Source organism: Canis lupus, chromosome 13 (genome assembly GCF_003254725.2).
Source record: "Canis lupus dingo isolate Sandy chromosome 13, ASM325472v2, whole genome shotgun sequence".
NCBI lineage: Eukaryota > Metazoa > Chordata > Mammalia > Carnivora > Canidae > Canis > Canis lupus.
Genome location: NC_064255.1, coordinates 5,503,049 through 5,523,787, shown reverse-complemented (window position 1 = coordinate 5,523,787; position 20,739 = coordinate 5,503,049). Strand labels below are relative to the sequence as shown.

General features: G+C 33.2%; 1 protein-coding gene across 49 annotated transcripts in view; it reads right to left on the bottom strand.

Annotated features, from left to right (window-relative positions):
• RIMS2 (regulating synaptic membrane exocytosis 2) overlaps positions 1-20,739 on the bottom strand; it is a 580,920-nt gene that overhangs the window by 131,957 nt on the left and 428,224 nt on the right. For 19 of the 49 annotated variants that reach the window (XM_049093313.1, XM_049093322.1, XM_049093320.1 and 16 more), the window contains one exon: positions 4,890-5,062. The exons of 23 other annotated variants lie outside the window; for them this stretch is intronic. In XM_049093313.1, the coding sequence (XP_048949270.1) occupies positions 4,890-5,062 (173 nt within the window). Of the gene's footprint in view, positions 1-3,754; positions 4,007-4,889; positions 5,063-20,739 lie in introns of all 49 variants that reach the window. 7 more of the 49 variants (XM_049093308.1, XM_049093310.1, XM_049093309.1 and 4 more) reach the window with 1 other exon arrangement.

The following is a 20,739-nucleotide window of genomic DNA, read 5'->3' as shown; positions in this document are numbered from 1 at the left end:
GATGGAAACTTATGTTGAGCTGTTTGTTCTACAAGTGGTTAGTCACAGAACCAATGACCTCTTGAGCTCATGATAATAAGGACAAATCATCAGTATAATATGCTTACTCTCCTGTTGTCTGTGTACTATGGCAAGGAGTGTGACTCCTCCGTTCCTCCAACAGCAAGCAAAAAAGCTCAAAGTGAGCAAGTAGATGTGACAGAGTCAGGATGAGAATCCAGTTATTTTAGATGCCTCATCCACAATCACTTTTATGAGACATACTGCTTCTCCTTTAAAAGTCTGTAATATGGGCATAAATATGCTGGATGTATCAGATTGTATTACACAGCCATGAAAATGTTCAACTTCGATCTGTAACTGATCTACATGTTAAGAAGCAATAAATATTTCATTAACAATTATCCTGTTTGCCATTCTAAAGATTATAAGAACTTTCATCTAGACCATTTAGATGGCTTAAGTCTCTTAAAAACAGTTCTTCATGAATATTTGAACAGGTGCCAACCTTTTTTCCTTTAAAATATTTCCCCTACCTCAAGAACACTCTCTCTAAAAAGAGAAATTATAATTCAGTCATTTACAGACATGCCTGAAAACTAAATATTTATAGAGAACAAATTTCCTGAATTTTTTCTTTTGTCTTAGAGCCCTAGAACAAAACCTGGAGGAATGAATGAATCTAGTTTGATTGTAAAGCTACCAGTATCTTTGGTTTTGACAATATTATGTTTTTCAGTATTTGTTTTTTCTATCTTCCACTGCAGATATACTTAAGATCTCCTCTTTTCTGAGCCAAATTCCTTCCTCAAAAACTCTTGTGAATTTGTTTAGGTATATTGATAACACTTTTTGGATAAAAGCTATCCTTAAGTGTCCACTTACACAAGGCTAAGAAACTGCTTCACTCTCAGGCTTAGGTATTTAAGAAATGCTTAATTTCATTTCTCTCCCCAGTTTTTAGTACAGTGCTTGAGAGATTTTCTAAATAAGTATTGGTTGAATAAACGATTTCTCCTAACCTCCGAATACTTTTTTTTCCTGAGCCAGCTTACCACATATATATATGACATATAATTGGTAAATGTAAATAGATATAAAATTCAGAGCATGCACAAATGTATGCAGACTGAGAAAAACATTTTAAATAGCTAATATAATGTTGGATTTCCTAGAGTTTGCCAAAAAATCATTAATGATATAGAAGTATTCACTCAACTTATATCTATGTATGCAAATATCTACATATGAATATATTATGTATTAATTAACTTTGAAAAATATTATATTCAAATACTTAATGAACCTTTTTTGAATTTACTTTTTCCTACTCATTTTCTACTTGTATATTCAGAAGACTTACTCTAATGTGACTACTAGACCACAACAACATAATTCTGTATCACGCAATGAGATTCAATTACTGTAATGAAAACAGCAACTATAATGGATTTGGTACATTGTAATCACTGTGTTAATTTTAAGTTCTAACACTGCTATAAATATTTAAAGTCTGAAGTCAGAAGATGTTTTTCCTTTATAAAACTAGTAACAGGCATAAAATGTCAATGGTGTGTCATAGAATAAGATTATTTCCAATAATTTTGTATAAGCATGTAAGTTGTTTTTAGTGTTTAAACAATCTATGATTGTGTTCATCAGCTACCAAAACAAAATATTACTGGGAATACTCAGACATATTTCCTCTCAAGAAAGATTGTTCATTTTATCCTAAGAAATGAAAGCAATTTCAAGATCTTATGTTGTAATAATTAACAGCACCAAAAGTTTCTTACAAATAATTGTAGTTGATACTTCTTCCTATTTTATAGCATCTATGTTCCCTGGATACATCTGCCTAAGCCCCTTCAGTTAAAAGTTTCAGAAGATTATATAGTTACTTAAACTGAGTACAGTGCCTTGATGACTCAGATTGTTAGGAATATACCATTTTTCCCTTCCCCCTGCAAAATAATGTACTCCTTCCCTAAAGAAGATGATGAAGAAAGTAATAAATTAAGAACTGAGAACTTGGGATCCCTGGGTGGCGCAGCGGTTTGGCGCCTGCCTTTGGCCCAGGGCACGATCCTGGAGACCCGGGATCGAATCCCATGTCGGGCTCCTGGTGCATGGAGCCTGCTTCTCCCTCTGCCTGTGTCTCTGCCTCTCTCTCTCTCTCTGTGTGTGTGTGTGACTATCATAAATAAATAAAAATTAAAAAAAAAAAAAAAAAAGAACTGAGAACTTAAAGTTCTCCAACTCTTTGTCCACCAAGCCAGGTTTAATAGACTTTTGGCTCCAGGCAAACACCAATGGGCTTATGTGTTCTCCTCTATACAGTATACAGAAAGAAAAACAAAGTAGAGACCTGGGTTTTGCTCTGCTTTTGAAAGGAAACTCTATGTCTATACTTTCCAAGGAAACGCTGGAAAGCTTTTCTCTGTGAACTAGTGATGAAATAATTCTATGCCCAACAAGTTAGAAAAATAAATCAGTCTTTATTATTAAACCAGAGTAATTATTGAAAGTTAGGTGAGTAATGAAGGTAGATTTGAAATTACTAGTTTAGACTCAAATCACATAACATGCCAAACTTAGGATTCCTTTTAGATTTAATATCTGTTGTGCAAAAACTTTCATTGATCACAGATATAGTTAAATATACCAATCGGTGACAAAAAGTGAAGTGTCCTAGACTAAATCACTGAATTGTATACTAAAGGGATAAACATCTGTCCCTCGATTATCTTTCTCATTAGTTATGATTAAGTACAAACTGAGATTGGGCTTTGATATAATAATGCAAAGTTTGGCTTATAATAAGGTGTGTTTATGAAGCCAACGTATGTACTAACACAAAAGCTAATTTTGGATTGACAACTAGAAATCCAAATTCCTCCAAAATGGACATGATGTGCAATTAATTAGAGAAGCCTCATATCCTCAGGCAGAAAGATGAAATCTACTGCATACTTGTCCTGATTTGGCTTTTAGTACAATGCATAAAGAAAGAGTTTCATACTTACTTGGTCTCTGTTTCATGAAAATGAAAACGTAGTTATTTTTATACCTTGCTGCTTATGTTTTTCCCCTTTCTTTCCCATTCAAAGTTCCTTCTCTGGCAGTTTCTCTAGCTGATTGAATTTTAGAGGGACCTTACCCAACATGTCTGCCTTCTAACAAACCCTGGGGCATCCATCCTTTTCAGAGTATCAAAGAGCACTGTTCTTGATTCGCCATTTTCCTCAGTACTCAAAACTGAGCTGGAACCTACCAGAAAACTAAGGTGCAAGGGAGCCAGAGACTGAACAAAGCTTACCTTTTTGCTCACTATTTTACCACTCATTTTAAAAGTTAATCTCCAGTGTCTAATAGTTTTTATGAAGCAAGCTAAATTTTTTCAGTCTCTTCAGAATCTCATTCTAATAATTTTGACTCTATAAATGGAGAAGATGAACAGCAATTAACGCGAAAGGAACTAAGGGAAACTTACATTTGATTCAGCTAGTCATAAAGAAAACCAAATAAGTCAGACCCTCAGGGCTAGTGGATACAAATTAAAGACTATTTTGTAAATCAATCTGTTTGCTCTGTTGATCTGTAATTTGCCAACATATGAATTAGTTGTATTAGAAGCTAAACAGATAAAACACAAGAAAATAAACCAAATGTAAATGGCAAAATAGTTTTTAGGATTAGGAAAAAAGGACTACATTACTAATGGGAAACGTCTACACAAATAAGCAAATTTTACCTGTCATCATCTTGTGAAAATCGTCCTTGCAAATCCTCTTTATTCCACTGTTCTTTTTCTTTCCCTTGCTCAGGTTTATCTTGTGCTTTTTCCTCGTCTCCTGATTCTCTGCTTTTCTCCTTATCACATGTTTCTGTGATCTCTGTCCCTTTCTCATTCTCATTAAGTCTTTCTTCCTTTACCTCTTCCTTTTCATGAACTATCTCTTCATGCTTATCCCCTTCTTGCCCTCCCTCTTCTATTCCCTTTGGCCTTTTGAAAGCAACACAAATCGAAGGCATGCAAATAAACACAAACAAGAAAGACAAAGTCAAGAAAAAAAATGCACATGAAATTAAATAGAAGTGAATGAAAACTACTAAAACATAAATAAAAATTGTCTTTTAAAACTTGAATATTTTTCCCCAGTTTATACCAGAGAAGCACTTAGTCATAATTGTTTTTAGACCATATTTTCCTGTCACAAAGTTGCATGGAAAAAAGTTGTAGTTTCCATTACAAATTTTTTTTTTTTCTGATGTAATGAGAGTAAAAAAAAAAAACAGCTTAGGTGCCCATAAAATCTACAGGTCAGGTGATAAGTGAAAATTACACTAACATTTATTACATTTGTAAATTTTCTTGAGAAGCTGAGGACTTTTTCCATGCATTTATAAAAGTTTCAGGAGAATAGGAGAGCATCTTACTAAAAAAGTAATATTCTTATGTATTTTGAATCACTGAAGTGTATTAAGCTAGGAAGAAAAAGCCCTCCAAAATACTATTTTTCGTATTTTTTGGAACATTAACAAATTCAAATCTTTACTTAGCCATCACTTTAATCTCAGTAAAGATATAATAATAACAGAATTACTTTTAAAATAGAAAACATGAAAAAATAACTCAACGATACTATGTCAAGTAGTCTAGTAAGAAAATTATTATGTTCTATAAAACTTCTCTGTGCAAGTAGTTCAAATATAGACCAAAATAAAATAAAAAGTGATATGTTCAGAAGTTTTTATTGCCTTAATGACACACATTAACCATTTCAAAATCAAGTTTTTCTTATGTTTATCCAAAGTAAAAACAAAGACCTTCTAAAATATTTTTAGAAGAATTTAGAAGAATTTCCTACTAAAGCCCCCTCACTCACCTGATTTTCTTGTTTCCCCTTGGCCGTTCTGATTGGACAGACATGTAGCTCGTGCTGCTGAAACGAGAAGCACTACTAGTCCTTGAAACCGCAGATATATCACTTACATCACTGTCCGAGGATTTAGTGGAAATATTATCTGCCCCTCTATGAGGATCCCATCCTGATCGATACTGTTAACACAGATTGACAAACACGCAGAGGTTGTCAGTATTACCACACAAAGCAATCATTAGCTTCTCCTATTTCAGCACTTTAATTGTCCACAGAGGATACTGCAAAACCCCACTCAGTTGCATATAAAACAAAAGTGAATGGCAATTATCCTAAAAGAAAAATTCAATTTATATGAAACTCTTGTTTTTAGCAAAGGCAATTAGAGCATTTTCACCACACCCCAATGAAGGCCATTAAAAGTTTCACAATAGCAATGGCCTCAGGGAAAAACATTTAGGTAAAATCTGGGAAATAAACATAATATAAGGAAGTAGAATAATTCTATTTCTGTGTAGAATTTGAAAAAAAGTATGATGAAGTTACCATTGTAACTTATAAAGATCAATTTTAGTAGTCATCAATGTTCTCTTGTAATCCATTATGCTTCACTGAAAACCTAGAGATAATATAAAATCTAATTATTAAAACACTAACTTTTTAAAGAAAAACCAAGAAAAAAGAGAGTTTAATTTTTGAATGGTTGCTGGAATTTTGATGAATCCTAGAAATACTAGAAAAAGTCATTATTATTTATAATAGTTCAAACTTCCTGGAATTGAAATAATCAAATAGTTATCTGGCACAGGCCAGCGTGCAGGGTGTTCTGGGTGTTCAAATACTCTGGTAAATTGAAAACCATCATGAATGCTTTATGTTAATGACATTGGGGATGTAAAAAAAAAAAAAAAAAACAGACTTTGGAGTCTGGAAAACCTGGAGTAAGGAAAACTACTAGCTGGGTGAATTTGAGCAAATTACTTGACTTTTAAAAGCCTGTTTACAAAATAATAGGGATAACATCTCCCTTGCAGGGTTGTTTTGAAAACTAGAAATAACAAATATCTGCTATCTAATAATATAAATAAAGTATTATGATTTTATCATTACTACCTGATGGCTACCAGTGGGTTAACAGAATATCTGCTAATAGATATTTATTTATATGCACTTCAAACATAATGTTGAAACATCCTTATTTGGTTGATTTTGCAACAGAGATTTTTCTAATCATACACAATAGCAAATTTCACAAAGCCTTAAAAAGATGATTATCTTATATAAACAATTTACTGTGACTTGAAGAATCTTTACCTAATAATCCGTCCCGTAAGAATAACAAACAATTCACTTCAAATATTAGATAGATATAAACATTCGGCTAAGATAAACTGAATGGCAATAGGGTGTAGTATAAACATTAAATCAGACTAAAATAATCTGTTTTTTCCCCCCCCCACGATCTCTCAGTGTCTAGTTATATATATTTGAATTAATGACTGATCATTTTCTTCAGATGTAAAATAAAGGGATTATTTTCAGGGCTCCATAAAATTTAATAATCAAATATTTAATCTAGAAATATATATTCAAATTAGGTGGGATATTGGCCTTTTTTAGTCCATTTTAACTTTCCACTTTGTTGGATAAAACTCTCAAGTATCAAAAAGAATACACAAGTTCTGCCAAAATAGCTTTTTTTTTTTTCTGGAAATATCTATGTAAATAGAAGCCTCATGTTGCTTTTTAATGGTAGTAGTTATTTACAGTGAATTTATTTGGAAAACATTTAGTCCATGGTATTCTTTTTCTAACTGAAGTCACTTTAAAATATTAAAAATAATTTAAGTGACAAGTCTTCAGCCATTGTGTGGAACAGTATTCCAATGGGTGGATCCAACATTATCTAAGTTAGTCAGGAGGTAAAATATGTACTAAGAAGCAAATGAAAAATCCGAAGTTTTAACTCTAAGAGGTAGTAAGAAATAATAATGTAACCAGAGCACATGCTCTAGAGTGAGACTGAATTGCTGGTCTGAATCCTGGCTACATAAATGATTAGGTCTGCAATCTCAGGCCAACTATTTCTATAAGTCCAAGTTTTTTATCTGTTAAAACATGGACAACAACTGTACCCATCTCCTAGGTTTGCTGCAAGGATTAAATAAGATAATGTATGTAACAAAGCACTTAGCACAATATCGACATACACAAGTGTTTAATAAATGACAAATGATGATGATGATGATGACAATGATTTGGTCATAGTTGAATACTTGGTTTAGTATCAATTCCAGGTCTATCTTCACCGAAAAAAAAACATTAAGTAAAAATACCACAAAATAAATAAGTTATTTTAAGACTGCTCTAAGCTATAACAAAGATATAACCATTTTTACATATACCCAAGAGATTCATTCCAGAGAATATGCTTATGAAGCAAAACTAAAATATTAAACCAAATTTTTCCACTGATTCCTACTATGTCCTCAGGTTTCACTTTCCCCATTTGACCAGATTCATCCATATCCCATTATTTTATGGAGAACTGATGCCCAGCTACAGGATGAGAAATAGCTTTATCTCAGAAGGAAATGCATGACACTTCTGGTTTAACACACAACATGCTTCATTTTTAATATCTGTCTCTGATACTTTATGTCAATATCCAAAGCCGACTTGTACCTGTGTATCCTGTGTTTCCCTGATTGGTTCTTGCCTGATTGCTATGCTTTCCTTTCTGAATCCTAAATCTTCCTTGACTTTTATATTTCACTAGTTAGGATTCTGACTTTGCATACTCTATCCTTTGTCTTTTTGAGTTGTCATGACTTTTAGTTCTGTTGCTAAGATTTATAGGGTATATACAGGTTAGCTTAAGGCTTAAGAATTTGGTTTAAAAAACAAAACACTCATGGTGTACATTGCACATATCTTTGGCTAAGACCTCTTAGATAACGGAGTTTGCTGAGCTAAAATTTTGGATATGCAAAACTTAGGGGAAAATAAGATCCTACCACATAGTTTTATAAGTTTTATAGAATTCAACACGTGCTGTCTCTTGGTAAGGTGTGTGCATGTGTGTGTGTGTGTGTGTATTTGTGTGTTCATGTTTAATTTTCAAACCCTCTACTAGAATATAAGCTCCTAAGGGCCAGGATAATATCTTCCTTAGTTCTGTAACTCTCTTCACACCTAAGAGTCAAAGATTTAATTTAATTTAATTTAAACTCTGAGCCTTAGTTTTCATGCCAGTAAGACAAGGATAAATCTCATTTTAAAGATTCTTGTGAGGAGTAAGAGATATGAATATACTTATATTTAAAATACACAGTAATGTGCTTAGCACAGTAACTGCTCATTTCCAGTGCCTAAAGCAGAAAGTCATTAAATAAAAAGACACAGAGTAGAAAAGTTTATATAAAGAAAGAATACAAATTAGCTAACAGCTCTAGTTTGATGATAATTCTACTACCTTCTCAAGGCTTGCATTAAGTGCCTTTCTCTCTCTACTTCCAAGGAACTAAGTCTGTTTACCTTTAGGGTATAAGTCAGGTTTCTGTTACAAATTTACACATGATAAACAGAATGAGAACTATAGAAAGTGAGAAATAATAGAAAAAAAATCTTTTTATAAATAGAACTTCAGAAGAACATATTTTGAATATACTTAGAATATAACATCTTCATATATACAACTCCAAAAACTCTCAAAAATCAAGGTAATAAAGGACATGATACTAAAGTTTACTTTTAAAATGATTCGTTTTAAAAAAAGATTTCCTAAATGTATTTTTTTCTTTTCCTAAATTATGGTAAAAAAAAAGTTATAATTTAACAGTGAAATAGAAGCAGCTAAATTATTGTACCAAGGTAGTTATGAATGCAAATAAGCTCATTTACTTAGAAAATGGTTTGTGTTGTCTTGGCACCATACAATAAAAAATGTTTTCAACAATTAGCATGTATTAGTTTACAGCTGACAGATCAACAATGGATGATATGCTCACCATTCTTTTTAATGGAACAAAAACAAAGAAGATTTATTGCATAGGATTATATGATCTCAGCTGAAAATTGTGCCCTGATAGGAGATCATTAAAATCTTGGAAGAGAGTAAAGGAAGCTTTTCCCGACAGCATTTTGATGTTTTGTACATTACTATTAAGTAGATCATGAACTAGAAAAATTTACAGGAAATAATTATTCTTCAGGATGTTCCAGACTCTAAAGAGTTCTTAAATGGCCTAGAAAAGTTAATGTTCTCTCTACTCATCTGACAATAGTGGAAAGTAACAGCATATCAACAAAGTTCTATTAAAAGGAAGTTATTATTAAATTTTTAGAATAATATTCCTGAGAAAAAAGTAAATTCAAATTCCTAAAATAAGATTTTTGTTTCTCCAGTATACTCATTTGAAGCTCTTAGATTAGGCAATTTCCTAGCTGGATTTCTCCACCGGCATTTGAGAAACTCAGGTTGTTTGAGTTTTATATATGTACTTCTTGAACAAAACAAGGGGGTGGGATTCTGAGTTCCCTTGAGCACTGCTTATCTTTGATTTATTAAATTTCATGAGAAAATTGCAATTTGTTGCCTAGAAATCTAGTCCAAGACTTGGTTATTGCAAAATATCAGGTAGGAAAATAGTCCAAATTTGAAGAAAAATAAGTTTTATGTCACCAAGAAATATTTAGAGGTATATTCATATCACATTCAGAGAGAAAACACAAAGAATAGATCATAAAACTGTAGAAAAAGTAAGGCAAACATAATCTTTGGAAGGTAAAGGAGAATTGACGTTCTGGACCAGGCTCTCAACACCAGTTTGGGGGTCAAGAGACAAGAACAGAGCAGGGGGAGTCTTGGCACTTCTCCTTCTTCAGGTAATCATGTAAGCAAGAAGCAAAAGCTCTTGCTTTTGCTAACCTATTTTTACAGTATTTCAGGTCATAATTCAAAGAGAGCCCTGTTGTCTTTTGATAGTACCACAACTGCAGGAACTCTCCCTTTGAGGAGCTATTCCCTTCTGGCCTAGCCAAGGTTCTTATCAGTGCTTTGATATGAACATTGCACTGTGGAAAAATCTGTTAGAGCCAATTTTGTTTAGATAGGACTCCTAAAGAGGGTATTGTGTGATAAGGTCTCTACTTGAGAGGGAGAAGAGACTGAGGAAAAGCTATAGAAAACTGAGGGTTAATTTAAGATTTAGCCTTATAAACAATATTCTGCAAATGAAACCCCTAAGAAACTAGAAAACTCTTCATTCCTTCAAAGAGAGTTAGTCGCTGTCTGGAGTGTTCCTACACTATGTTATTCATGCTTTTTCTTTTTTTTTTTTTTTCGATTTTATAATGCATCTCTCACACACCTTATCTATCTATCTATCTATCCATCCATCTATCCATCTATCATCTATCTATCCTGCCTAGATTTTAAACTCCCTGAGAATAATGACTGTCTTATTTATTTTAGTATGTATTCCCATTATCTAGATTCTTGCTTGACATGTAGTAGGAACTCATTTAATGTGTAATGAATTGAAATGAAGGGAATGGTTGTTTTATCTGGACTATATACTGGAGTATTATCTCCAGTATGAAGCATTAAGTCAGAGAAGATAGCTGAATAAAATTTAGTCATGTAAATTCTCTTATTCCCTGTGGTGAGTGTAGGCAGCGGTGTGCTGACTCATGTTAAACAACCAGGTATCCAAGAGGAAGAAGTTCTTCTTTACAGAGTTTGCTAATTTCTGAGGAATAAATGTTCCCACCATGGCTAATTTCAAGTTACCAAGTGGTCACCAAAAGCAGACTTGGTGTATACTACCAAGCATGGGATTTAGAAATATATGCATTGTTTGTAGGATTCACTGAGATTCACCAGGAGACAACAGTAAGGAACAATAAGATGTATCTGTAAATTACTCATCCAGGGAAATCTTGTGAAAGATGGAATAGCAAGAATAGCTTAAGGGGGAAAAAAACATACTAGTAGGAAGAGTCACCATTAGCCTATAGGCCAAGACTTACTAAAGAGCCAACTCTCTTTGGTCTGAGGGAAACTTGTAAGATTAATTTTTTTTCTGGAGAATTTGTAGAGGAGGAATTATTGCTACTAGTCTATTATGATCCCAAAGGCTTGCCTCTGTGGGAACTCCATGTCTGTGAGTAATCAGCTGCTCTCATCATCTGTTATTTATTTCCATCAATGTCTCACAATTTTTAGAAACGGAAATGCCAGTTCTGCAATGAAATTCCAGATCTGCAGATCTCAGGTACCTACAGAACTCATGCTTTTGCTCTTAACAAATGCATTTTTCACTTTTCTCTTCAGAATCCATAATGTTTCACCCATTCTAATCTACTGTTTACTGAAATTGTTCTCAATAACAAACAAAAAACACCAATAATATCTTAATTTACCAGCCAGTATTTTCTTCAGTTTTTTTCTTGATGTTGCTGTTACATCTAATATATTTTTTTTTTTATTTATGATAGTCACAGAGAGAGAGAGAGAGAGAGAGAGAGGCAGAGACACAGGCAGAGGGAGAAGCAGGCTCCATGCACCGGGAGCCCGATGTGGGACTCGATCCCGGGTCTCCGGGATCACGCCCTGGGCCAAAGGCAGGCGCCAAACCGCTGCGCCACCCAGGGATCCCTGTTACATCTAATATTATTGAAGTCCTCTCTCCTTCTGATATGTTTCCATAAATGGCTTCTCAGATAATATCATTCATGGTTTCTCTCCTGGCTCTGTCACTATTTCTTCTTAATCTCCTTTGCCAGCTTTACTTTCCCTGACCTGATTTTAAATTATATTTTCCCCAAATTTTGATCAATAGTCCACTTTTCTTTTCACTATGTATATTCCCCCAGGATGATCTGGTCCATTATCTGTGCATTTTCACTGTTAGTTAATTACTAATAAATCCATATCGTCTGCTCTCATTTATCCCCCAAACTTCACACCTGTATTTCCAGGTGCTAAATCGGCATCTTCCATATGTTGTTCTGCAGGTACATCACATTCAATGTGGCCAAAACCAAATTTATTCTCTTTCACCCCAAACCAGCTATTCTGTATCTCCTACATTTCCTGAATTATTTAATAGGCTCAATATCAAACTAAAATCTAGAAAATTTGTGAGTTACCTTTGATTTCTCCTTCTTCAATATTCTCCAATCTAATTAGTCAGGAAATATCACTTATTCATTTTACAGTAACAAATACCTGGATATTTAGCTATTAGAGGCATATGAATGGTTCCTTGGTCTATCATGTTGGTAATTCAAATCTACTACTCCTATTTATTGGTCATAGTTGCTGCTGACTGTCTACCAATATTCTTTCTCTTTTTTCGTTCTTTACTAAACAAATCCAGATTTACTTCAGTAGTCTAACAATGACAAAAGAACAAAACAAAACAACTTCATTTTCCATTTTCCTTGTAGCCGGGGTGATCATTTGACTTGAGTCTGGTCTCTGTGACTCTGGATCCAGCCTGTCTCCTCCCTAGCCCCAAACTGCGACTTGAAAAGGGATGCCCCTAGCTCAGAGTAGAGCCCTGGAGGTAGGGGTTGGAGAGAGTTATTAGAGCAGAGTGATTCAGCTGGGATGGCCAGTTGCCTTTCCTTCTTTGCTTTTCTATCTAATTGGAGTTTAAAACCATGGGCTTAGGGGTGCAGTAGTCATTCTGTGACAATGAGCATGAATGTCCTACTCTAAGAACAGGGAGCCAGAAGACAAACTCTACGAATAGGAAGCTTGGCTCCTAAAAGAGTGGGATCAGGCCTGGGCTGCTGTTTGGGAACTTGTTTGTGAAAAAAAAAATTCTTTATTCAGATAACTTTGCCAGGATTTTTTTTTTTTAATCATGAACATGTAAATACAAACCATTCGGCCTATTCTGGGTCAGAAAAAATATTTTCTGACTTCATGGTATAAAGGCACATTCTCTAACAATATTGATAAAGTCTATAATGTGGTCATCTAATTTTGATGGTAAGAGGCAGTGTATCATAATGACCATGGGCTACAGAGTTGAAATATGGGTATGTGTAACCTGGTCTCTCACTTACTGGTAGCTGTGTAAATTTGGGTAAGTCTCTTAACTTCTCTGTGCCTGATATGAGCTTCAAATGAGATCACAGGTCTTGACACACAGTAAATATTCTTATATCATGAAAATAATTAGGAATAGTTTTGGTGAAATTAAAGAAACTCTAGACTGTGATACTTAGTGTTCATCATCATTCAGCTATCATCTCAAACATTTTGTCTTGGCTAAAAAAAAACTTGAAAAGAGCTACAAAAACTTTATAAATAAGTTTCTAATTCCATATCTCACTAAAAAAAAATAAGGCATTGTCCTTTGACACCAGGTTGGCTTATTTACTCAGAGTAGAATCACACCAAACCTGACTTGGAAATTCATGTTTCTTATTCTTAAAAATATTAACCTGGGTTACTTTTAGTAACTATGCTCATACTTGGCATCAAGGAAAGTTAAACCAGGGAATGTAATAGTTCATGACTGTAACACTAATTATTAAAATGTGGATACTTTTTATAGGTTTACAAACAGCTTTCAAATATTTTACATATTATTTTCTTTTCCCAACACCTCAGACAGGAATTATTTTTTAAGTTTATAGATAATAAGTATTAACCTTAGTCATCTTTTGATTTAGATATATTCACATAAGGTACATGAGTTTTTTTTCTTTTTCAATGGCCTTAATGAGTCTTACATTTATTTTTGTCCTATATTATTTAGTAGTATCTCCAACAAATGTCATCTCAAATTTCTGTTTCAATGAAGAAATGTTCTCAAAGTCTGTTCTTCCCAGACCATTAAGTATATTAATAACAATACCTCATTGTGATATACACAACATTTCATCTATAGCTATGCAACAGAGGGTAGAACAGAATGCCTGATGCCAGTGTAAACCACTAAGCCCAGACTTCCCCAAGAGTCAGTGTTAAAGCCCTGGTACCATTACTGTGACCAAATGCAAACCCTCAGATAAGAAACCTGTAAGATCTAGTTAGAACTGAGAAAGATCACAAAGAAGCTCTCCTTGGTCATAAGAATCCTTTATACTTGGTCCTTTTTAAATATCTGTAACTATTCCATGGTTTGCTATGATTTTTATATTTTTGAGAGAATATTTATATTTTTATTAGGATATAAGGTGGGGACCTTACAGATATTGAGTGGCAAGCTAGCATTTCAAAAGCTGCAACAGAAATAAAATGTAAGAACACAGCATCAGGGCAAAGGTTTTAGGAATGCGAAGCAGACAGAAACAACAAATTTAATGGACTGGGGATATGGGGGGCGTGCCTTTTCAAATATTAGTACCTTAGATAGCAATAGAGGAACTCCAGGTACTGGTATCTAAGAGTATGGGGGCTAAATAGCAGACTGAATTGCTGCCAAGTGTTGAACCACCTGAAAGGGTCTGAGAATTGCCATGACCTGTCAAATTCAGGAATAGGACAGATGTAATGACATTCTGTTGAAAATCTGGAAGAGGCCCACTACTCCCATTCCTGGTGTGAGAAGATAGAGTAGCATCAGTTGTGTTTGCATTAAGACCATTTGGGATGGAGGCAACAGTCAAAACATGGCAAGGAATAACATTTACGTCTTGTTTAGACTATAGCAGGAGCCTCTGAATAGGACTTCTTGTCTTTAATCTCCCTTTCAAATGCATCTTAAGTTTACTATTAGAATTCATATTTGTTCATATTGGTGACTTCTTCAAATATCTTCAAAGCCCATGGTTATAATGAAGAGCATTCTGGATTTTTAACTGAGTGATTCAATGCCCTCTGTGATCTGGTTGAGCCAACTTGTCCATTATATTCTAATATGTAATTTCCATTCTTATATTCTAATATTGTATATTTTAATTCTAAAGAGCTATACTAGTTATTCCTTAAACATACATCTTGTGCTCATATGCTTCCTCAATTTTGCTTTAGCTCTCCCTCTGCCTGACATGTCCTTCACTTCATATATTATTCTACAATGTATTCCCAGATTTCTCCAAACCAAATAAATATTTTTCTTCTTATATTTCCTTTCCATGGTTAAGTTTTATCATATCAGTTATCATAGCCTATTTTGTAAGAGCATCACTTATATACCTGTGTTTCCCTAATAATGAACTCTTAGATTGGAAGGATTTTGCTTGCCTGCCTTCCTTCTTCCATCCTTTTCAAATTCTCTTTTTTTTTCCTTACTCTCTCCTTTTCTCCCGTCCTTACTCCATTCACTCAGTTCTTTGTTTTATTGCTATTCATTTGACCGTTTCTCTGGGAATTTTTTTTCTTTTAGTGTTACAGAACCAGAAACCAGAATTACAGCTGATCAGTTTCAGAGACACACCAGGCATGCAGTTCTGAGTTGCAGAAAAGAAAAAGCTATTAAATGTCCCCTAAAATTAAGTTCAGAAACACAGAAGAGGACTCACCTATAACCAACCTTTGTTTAAGAAAAAAAAGCCCAGGAAAGTTATTTGGTGCTGAAACATACTTTTAGTTATTCGCTCATCACTGAGTCATTAAAAAGAAATCACAATATTTTAAAGCTAAAAGTAACCTCAGAGAGCATGTAATCTAGCTTCTTAATTTTATACATGTAAAAATTAAGAAATAGAGAAGTGAATTGATTAAGCTTAATATAACTCTTAGTATTGAAGTCTTTCTATTTCTTTTCATTAAAAAATGTGAACTATAATTTAATGTTTAATGGGATACTAGGCAAGCATACATAGAACCTAAGTCATTTCTTTTTAAAATACTCACATTTTAAGTATCTACTTCAGAATAAAGATTTTCTTCCTTTTCTGAAATTTTAAAAACTCTACCTAAAATGACATATATAATCAGAATACAAAAATGGCATAAAAATAGCAATACAACACTACTTATAACTGGATAGATCTTAAATAAATGAAACATGAAAATAATTTAAAAATAGTATCTTGCAAACTAACTTTAATAAAAAGATAAAGAGATTTTATGTCCTACTGAAATAACCCTTTTACAATTTATTTAAAATTCAGGTCATCTTTTAGGGGAGAGAGTAGGCAGAAAATGGTAATGGGCTTAAGAACTAACATGTTCTTACATGACTGGATCTTGAACATACCATGAGTATGTTAGGTCATGAAAATGACCTGCAAATAGCCAATCACAAAATCACAGCCATTTTCTTTTGTTAGTCAGGAAGTTGTATTGAACTAGTGTATTTTGGTTCATCCATGAGAATGAAGTTCAATTGTAAGATTTTTTTCTTTTTTTATCTCTGCATCACATGTACAATAAATAATAAAAATAACTCATTACTGGGCTCTCTCGTGTGCCAAGTCGAGTTCTGTACCCTTTATACACAATATTTCTATCTCCTGAAGTGATCACCAGCCAAAAGTTCTTATTGGTTAACTCTATTATTTCCAGACTGGAGTATTATTTTACAATCTTCAAAACTAATGAAACAGAAATAATCAAAATTCCATGTTTAGGAAAACATTAGTGGGTTTGTTTTGCTAATAAGCAATATCTGTAATTCTTCCAACTGAAGAAAAATTACAACTAATTTTTGTTACAGAATAAAATTGTAGACATGTTCAAATTATAATTAGCCAAATTAAATTGAAATTATAGGTGTAGACAGCTCCACGCTCACTTGACTGCCTCATTGACTAAAGATTTTCAATTAAGTGTCAATTCAAACCTAGCTATCAATTATTTTATGTGAAGTAATAGGCTAAAACATTATATAAATTTATTCTCTGAATCATAATTAATATGCCATAAATTAATTTAAATATACATAGATTCAATCCTTTGTGAGAATACATCTAATAGAGAGCCTGACCCTGACCAGAGATTGATGAATCACTTAGATGAAGGAAATAAAATAAAAAATCTACTTCAAACCTAATTTTAAATATTAGGCCTTGAGATTAAATGATTTTCTTAATTAACGAGGTTGCCTAAAACCCAAATATTAATACATAATATTTTTTTAAATGCAGCCTCCAGTGTACCATGTTTTTGTGTAGCACTTCATAGATTACCAAGTTTCCTCAATTTTTACACAGAAAAAGCTGGGTTTTGAAGAACTATTGGGCAGTTTATCCAAAGCCTTATCACATAAGTGGTAGAATAAAAATTAGAGCCTAAATCTTCTAATTTTTTCTCAGTATTCTTCCTACTATGATTACTATAGACACAAACCAATAATTACATGTCTATTAGAAACTTGCTTCTGACTCTCATGCAATAACCTACATACCCCTTCTCCCGAAGTTTGTATCTTGTCCTTACCTTGGTACAAAATACTTGACATTCACTTCCTCTAAAGCCTTTTCCAAACATATACCACCCTTGACACTTTAGCTCCCTTCTTAGCATCGATGTCCATATTCATTCATACAAAAATATCCCATTGAATGCCTATGATAGTCAAAGCAAAGTGCTTGCCACTAGAGAGACTACTACTAGGATGAAAAAAATAGTCCTCATTCTTAAGATAAAAAATAAGCAAGTATTTATCATATAAGGCAGAATATAAGTATTTTAAGAGGTTATAAATGCCATGATTGGTTCAGAAGGTATATATATTTTCATTATTTCTGTTGTTTTGAATATTCTTAGTTATCATTTTTTATCTGAAAATATTTAATGCTTCTAGATTACATGGAATTTGAGTTGGAAATAATGTTTCTGCTGTACTTATCATATTTTCTTCCTTCTGTATTTCCCATATCCTCCCTGATTCTATAAAGAAAGTTCTCTCTTCTCTTGGTGACCCATATTATTCATCCCTTGTATTCCTTGTAAGGTATACTTGTTAGCAAGCCAGCAACTCGGGAGGCTTGTTGAAAGCAAAGGTGAATGAATAAATTTTTTGGTAGGAGGAGGAAAAAAGGAAAATGTTTTCCCTGTGTATTCTTAGGCAATATACTAAAAGAAATTATGCTCTTGGCAATAGCAACTATTGTCCATACATTGACCCTTTAGCAGCAGGTCACTGTATACAGGTTACTTTGAATTCTTTTGTCAGGTTTTTAAGCAAATTATATTTACTAAAAAGGGAGAAATTACAATTTCTTCTGTAATTTTACAGTGTTCTATAACATATAAATTGCTTTGTTAGTAATCTTAAATGACTTCTTCACAATTAAAAAATATCCTCTTCAGATTCCTTGGTCTGACATGTGGTTATATAGTAGTAGGCAGCAATTCACAAATATATGTAAAGAAAAAAGACTCACGACTTGAATGTCAGAATAAAATTATGACCAAGAAAACCATATTTAAATTTAAATGTGGTTTTGTCATGAAGAAAAAAAATTTAAATGAACTTGCAAACACAAAAACAAAATATTTCATCTCCTAGGATTTGACAGTGTAGTTGGAGAAATAGAAAAAGTAACAAAATTTTTAAAAGTCATAAAGTTTGAAACAAAATAGCTATATTTAGTTACTTGCTTTAAAAACTCTATTCATATTATAATCAAATATACTTCTGTAAGGCAACAAAGTTATTTTAAAAGACCATTAATTATTTTGTAAAGATAGGTTATGGTTGAGCTGTGTATCCCCCGAATTCATATATTGTAGTCCTAATTCCTAGTACTTCAGAATCTTACTGTATTTGTAGATAAGACTTTTACAGAAGTAATTAAGGTACAATGAGGTCATATGGGCAGGCCCTAATCCAATACACACAGGAATGACCATGTGAACACACAGCAAGAAAATAGCCATCTGGGGCCAAGGAGGGATATTTCAGAACAAACTAAATCTGTCAACAGTGATCTTGGACCTCAAGCCTCCAGACTATAAGAAAATTAATTTCTTTTGTTTAAGTTACCTAGTCTGTGTCATTTTGTTATGGCAGCCTTAGGCAACTAATAACAGATGTTAGGGAAAAAAGGAACCTAAAATTAGAAACTTTTGAATTCAAAGATTAATCACACATAAAAATATGACATTTCTAAAATTCCATTAAAATTATGTATCATTAAGTTTTTAACTGTAGATCTTTTACTTAAAGTGATATATATATTTAACATATATATTATATATTTAATATATATTATATATTTATATATATGTATATAGTGTGTGTGTGTGTGTGTGTGTATGTATGTATGTGGGCAGAAAAGCAAGGTTTACTGAGCAGTATTGAATAATAGAGTATAAAGCTCCCAAAAAGGGAGGGGAGCCAAGAGGGTTGCCCGAGATATATTTATATCTATGAGACAATCAAGAAATGAATAGTTGTTGCTTCCATCAGCTAAAATATGGAAAAAAGAAATTCTCCTTTGGCTCAGAGCTCTAGGGTGTGTGCATGTGTATATATGTGTGTAAAAACAGTTAAATTTATGTGCAAAAACAATTTTAGCTCTCTCTCTCTTTAAATTACAATTGATGTACATCCAACTAGCTAGGGATTAGAAATGGTAAGAAAAATAATTTTGGGGACATAAAGATTTGACTAAACTGATAAAAATAATACAACTTTAATCAAGTTTTAGACTTTTAAAGTTATTAATTTTTATATTTTTCCTCCCTTTCCACCTGCATATTTTCAGGATTACCTTAAAGATATTCTTATCTTTACCTAGTAGATTGCAACAAACACAGACCTGAACCCCCAAGGGCTTTGGTAAGAGCAAGTTATCTGTTGGAAATGATTCTTCTTTTTCTTCTTCTTTCCCATCATCATCATCACCACCATCATCATATCACAGCTAACACGTATATATTCCTCACTTTATCCCAAACTTTGTTTAAGAGTTATACATGTATATAAATAGGTTTAATCTTGAAAACAATCCTATGAGGTAGGTACTATTATTAGCACATCTTCCAGAATAAGAAACCTAGGTACAATGATATTAGCTAACTTGCTCAAGGTCATATAAATAGTGACAGGTAGGATTTGAACCCAGGCAGTTTGGTTTTGGAGGCCACTTTTAAAACTACTCTGCAGTCTATATTTAATCATAATTGCTAAAAATTGAAGGGTGACTAACGATACTGGCTATACATTTCTATTATTGTAATCAAGACTTCAGAAGTTGTGCTGTGATCGTGGCTGTTACTATGGCTATGGATAATGCACATCAATAGCAAGAAGGTGTATTTTCAATGGCCTTTTCTCCCTTGATGATACACTGATCATCCCTTCCTTTATTTATTTCAAAGATAAAGGAAGAAATTCTATAAATGTATACAGAAAAATTTTAGTTACTTTTAAATTCTAGTTTGGTGGACATTTAATATAATATAAATGAGAAACCTATCCTCACAAACATGAGTAAGAAACTATAGAAGAGGGAAAAATAGGATATAAAGGTGTTTACAGTATGATTTTATCTGGTTCCTTTTTCATTTCCATCTCTGACTCTCTTGTAATTAGGCATATATAGCCATTTGTCAATTTTGTAGGTGAGACTGCAGTTTCTTTATTCAGGCCATCTTGATAAGATTACCGCTAATATCTCTTGCACTTGTAGGACTCCTCTTACTTACTAATTTAATAATCTAGATTTTAAAAACTAGTTTTATTTCTCATCGTAAATACACTTGGAAAAGGAACAACCATAGAGTGATTGTAAAAAAAGTATACAGCAGGTGACTAATAAAAGGCTTGGAGGCTTGTTTGGCTTGGGCAAACAACCAGACAGTCCAGAAGGCCTGGTTTGGGGCCAGGAAGCAATCCACTGTGTGCAGTACTTGGACAAAATATATCTTCAACTGGTAGAGAAGAGGTAGAGAATATTGAGAATGGATAGCAGCACCAGGACTCAGCACACTTTC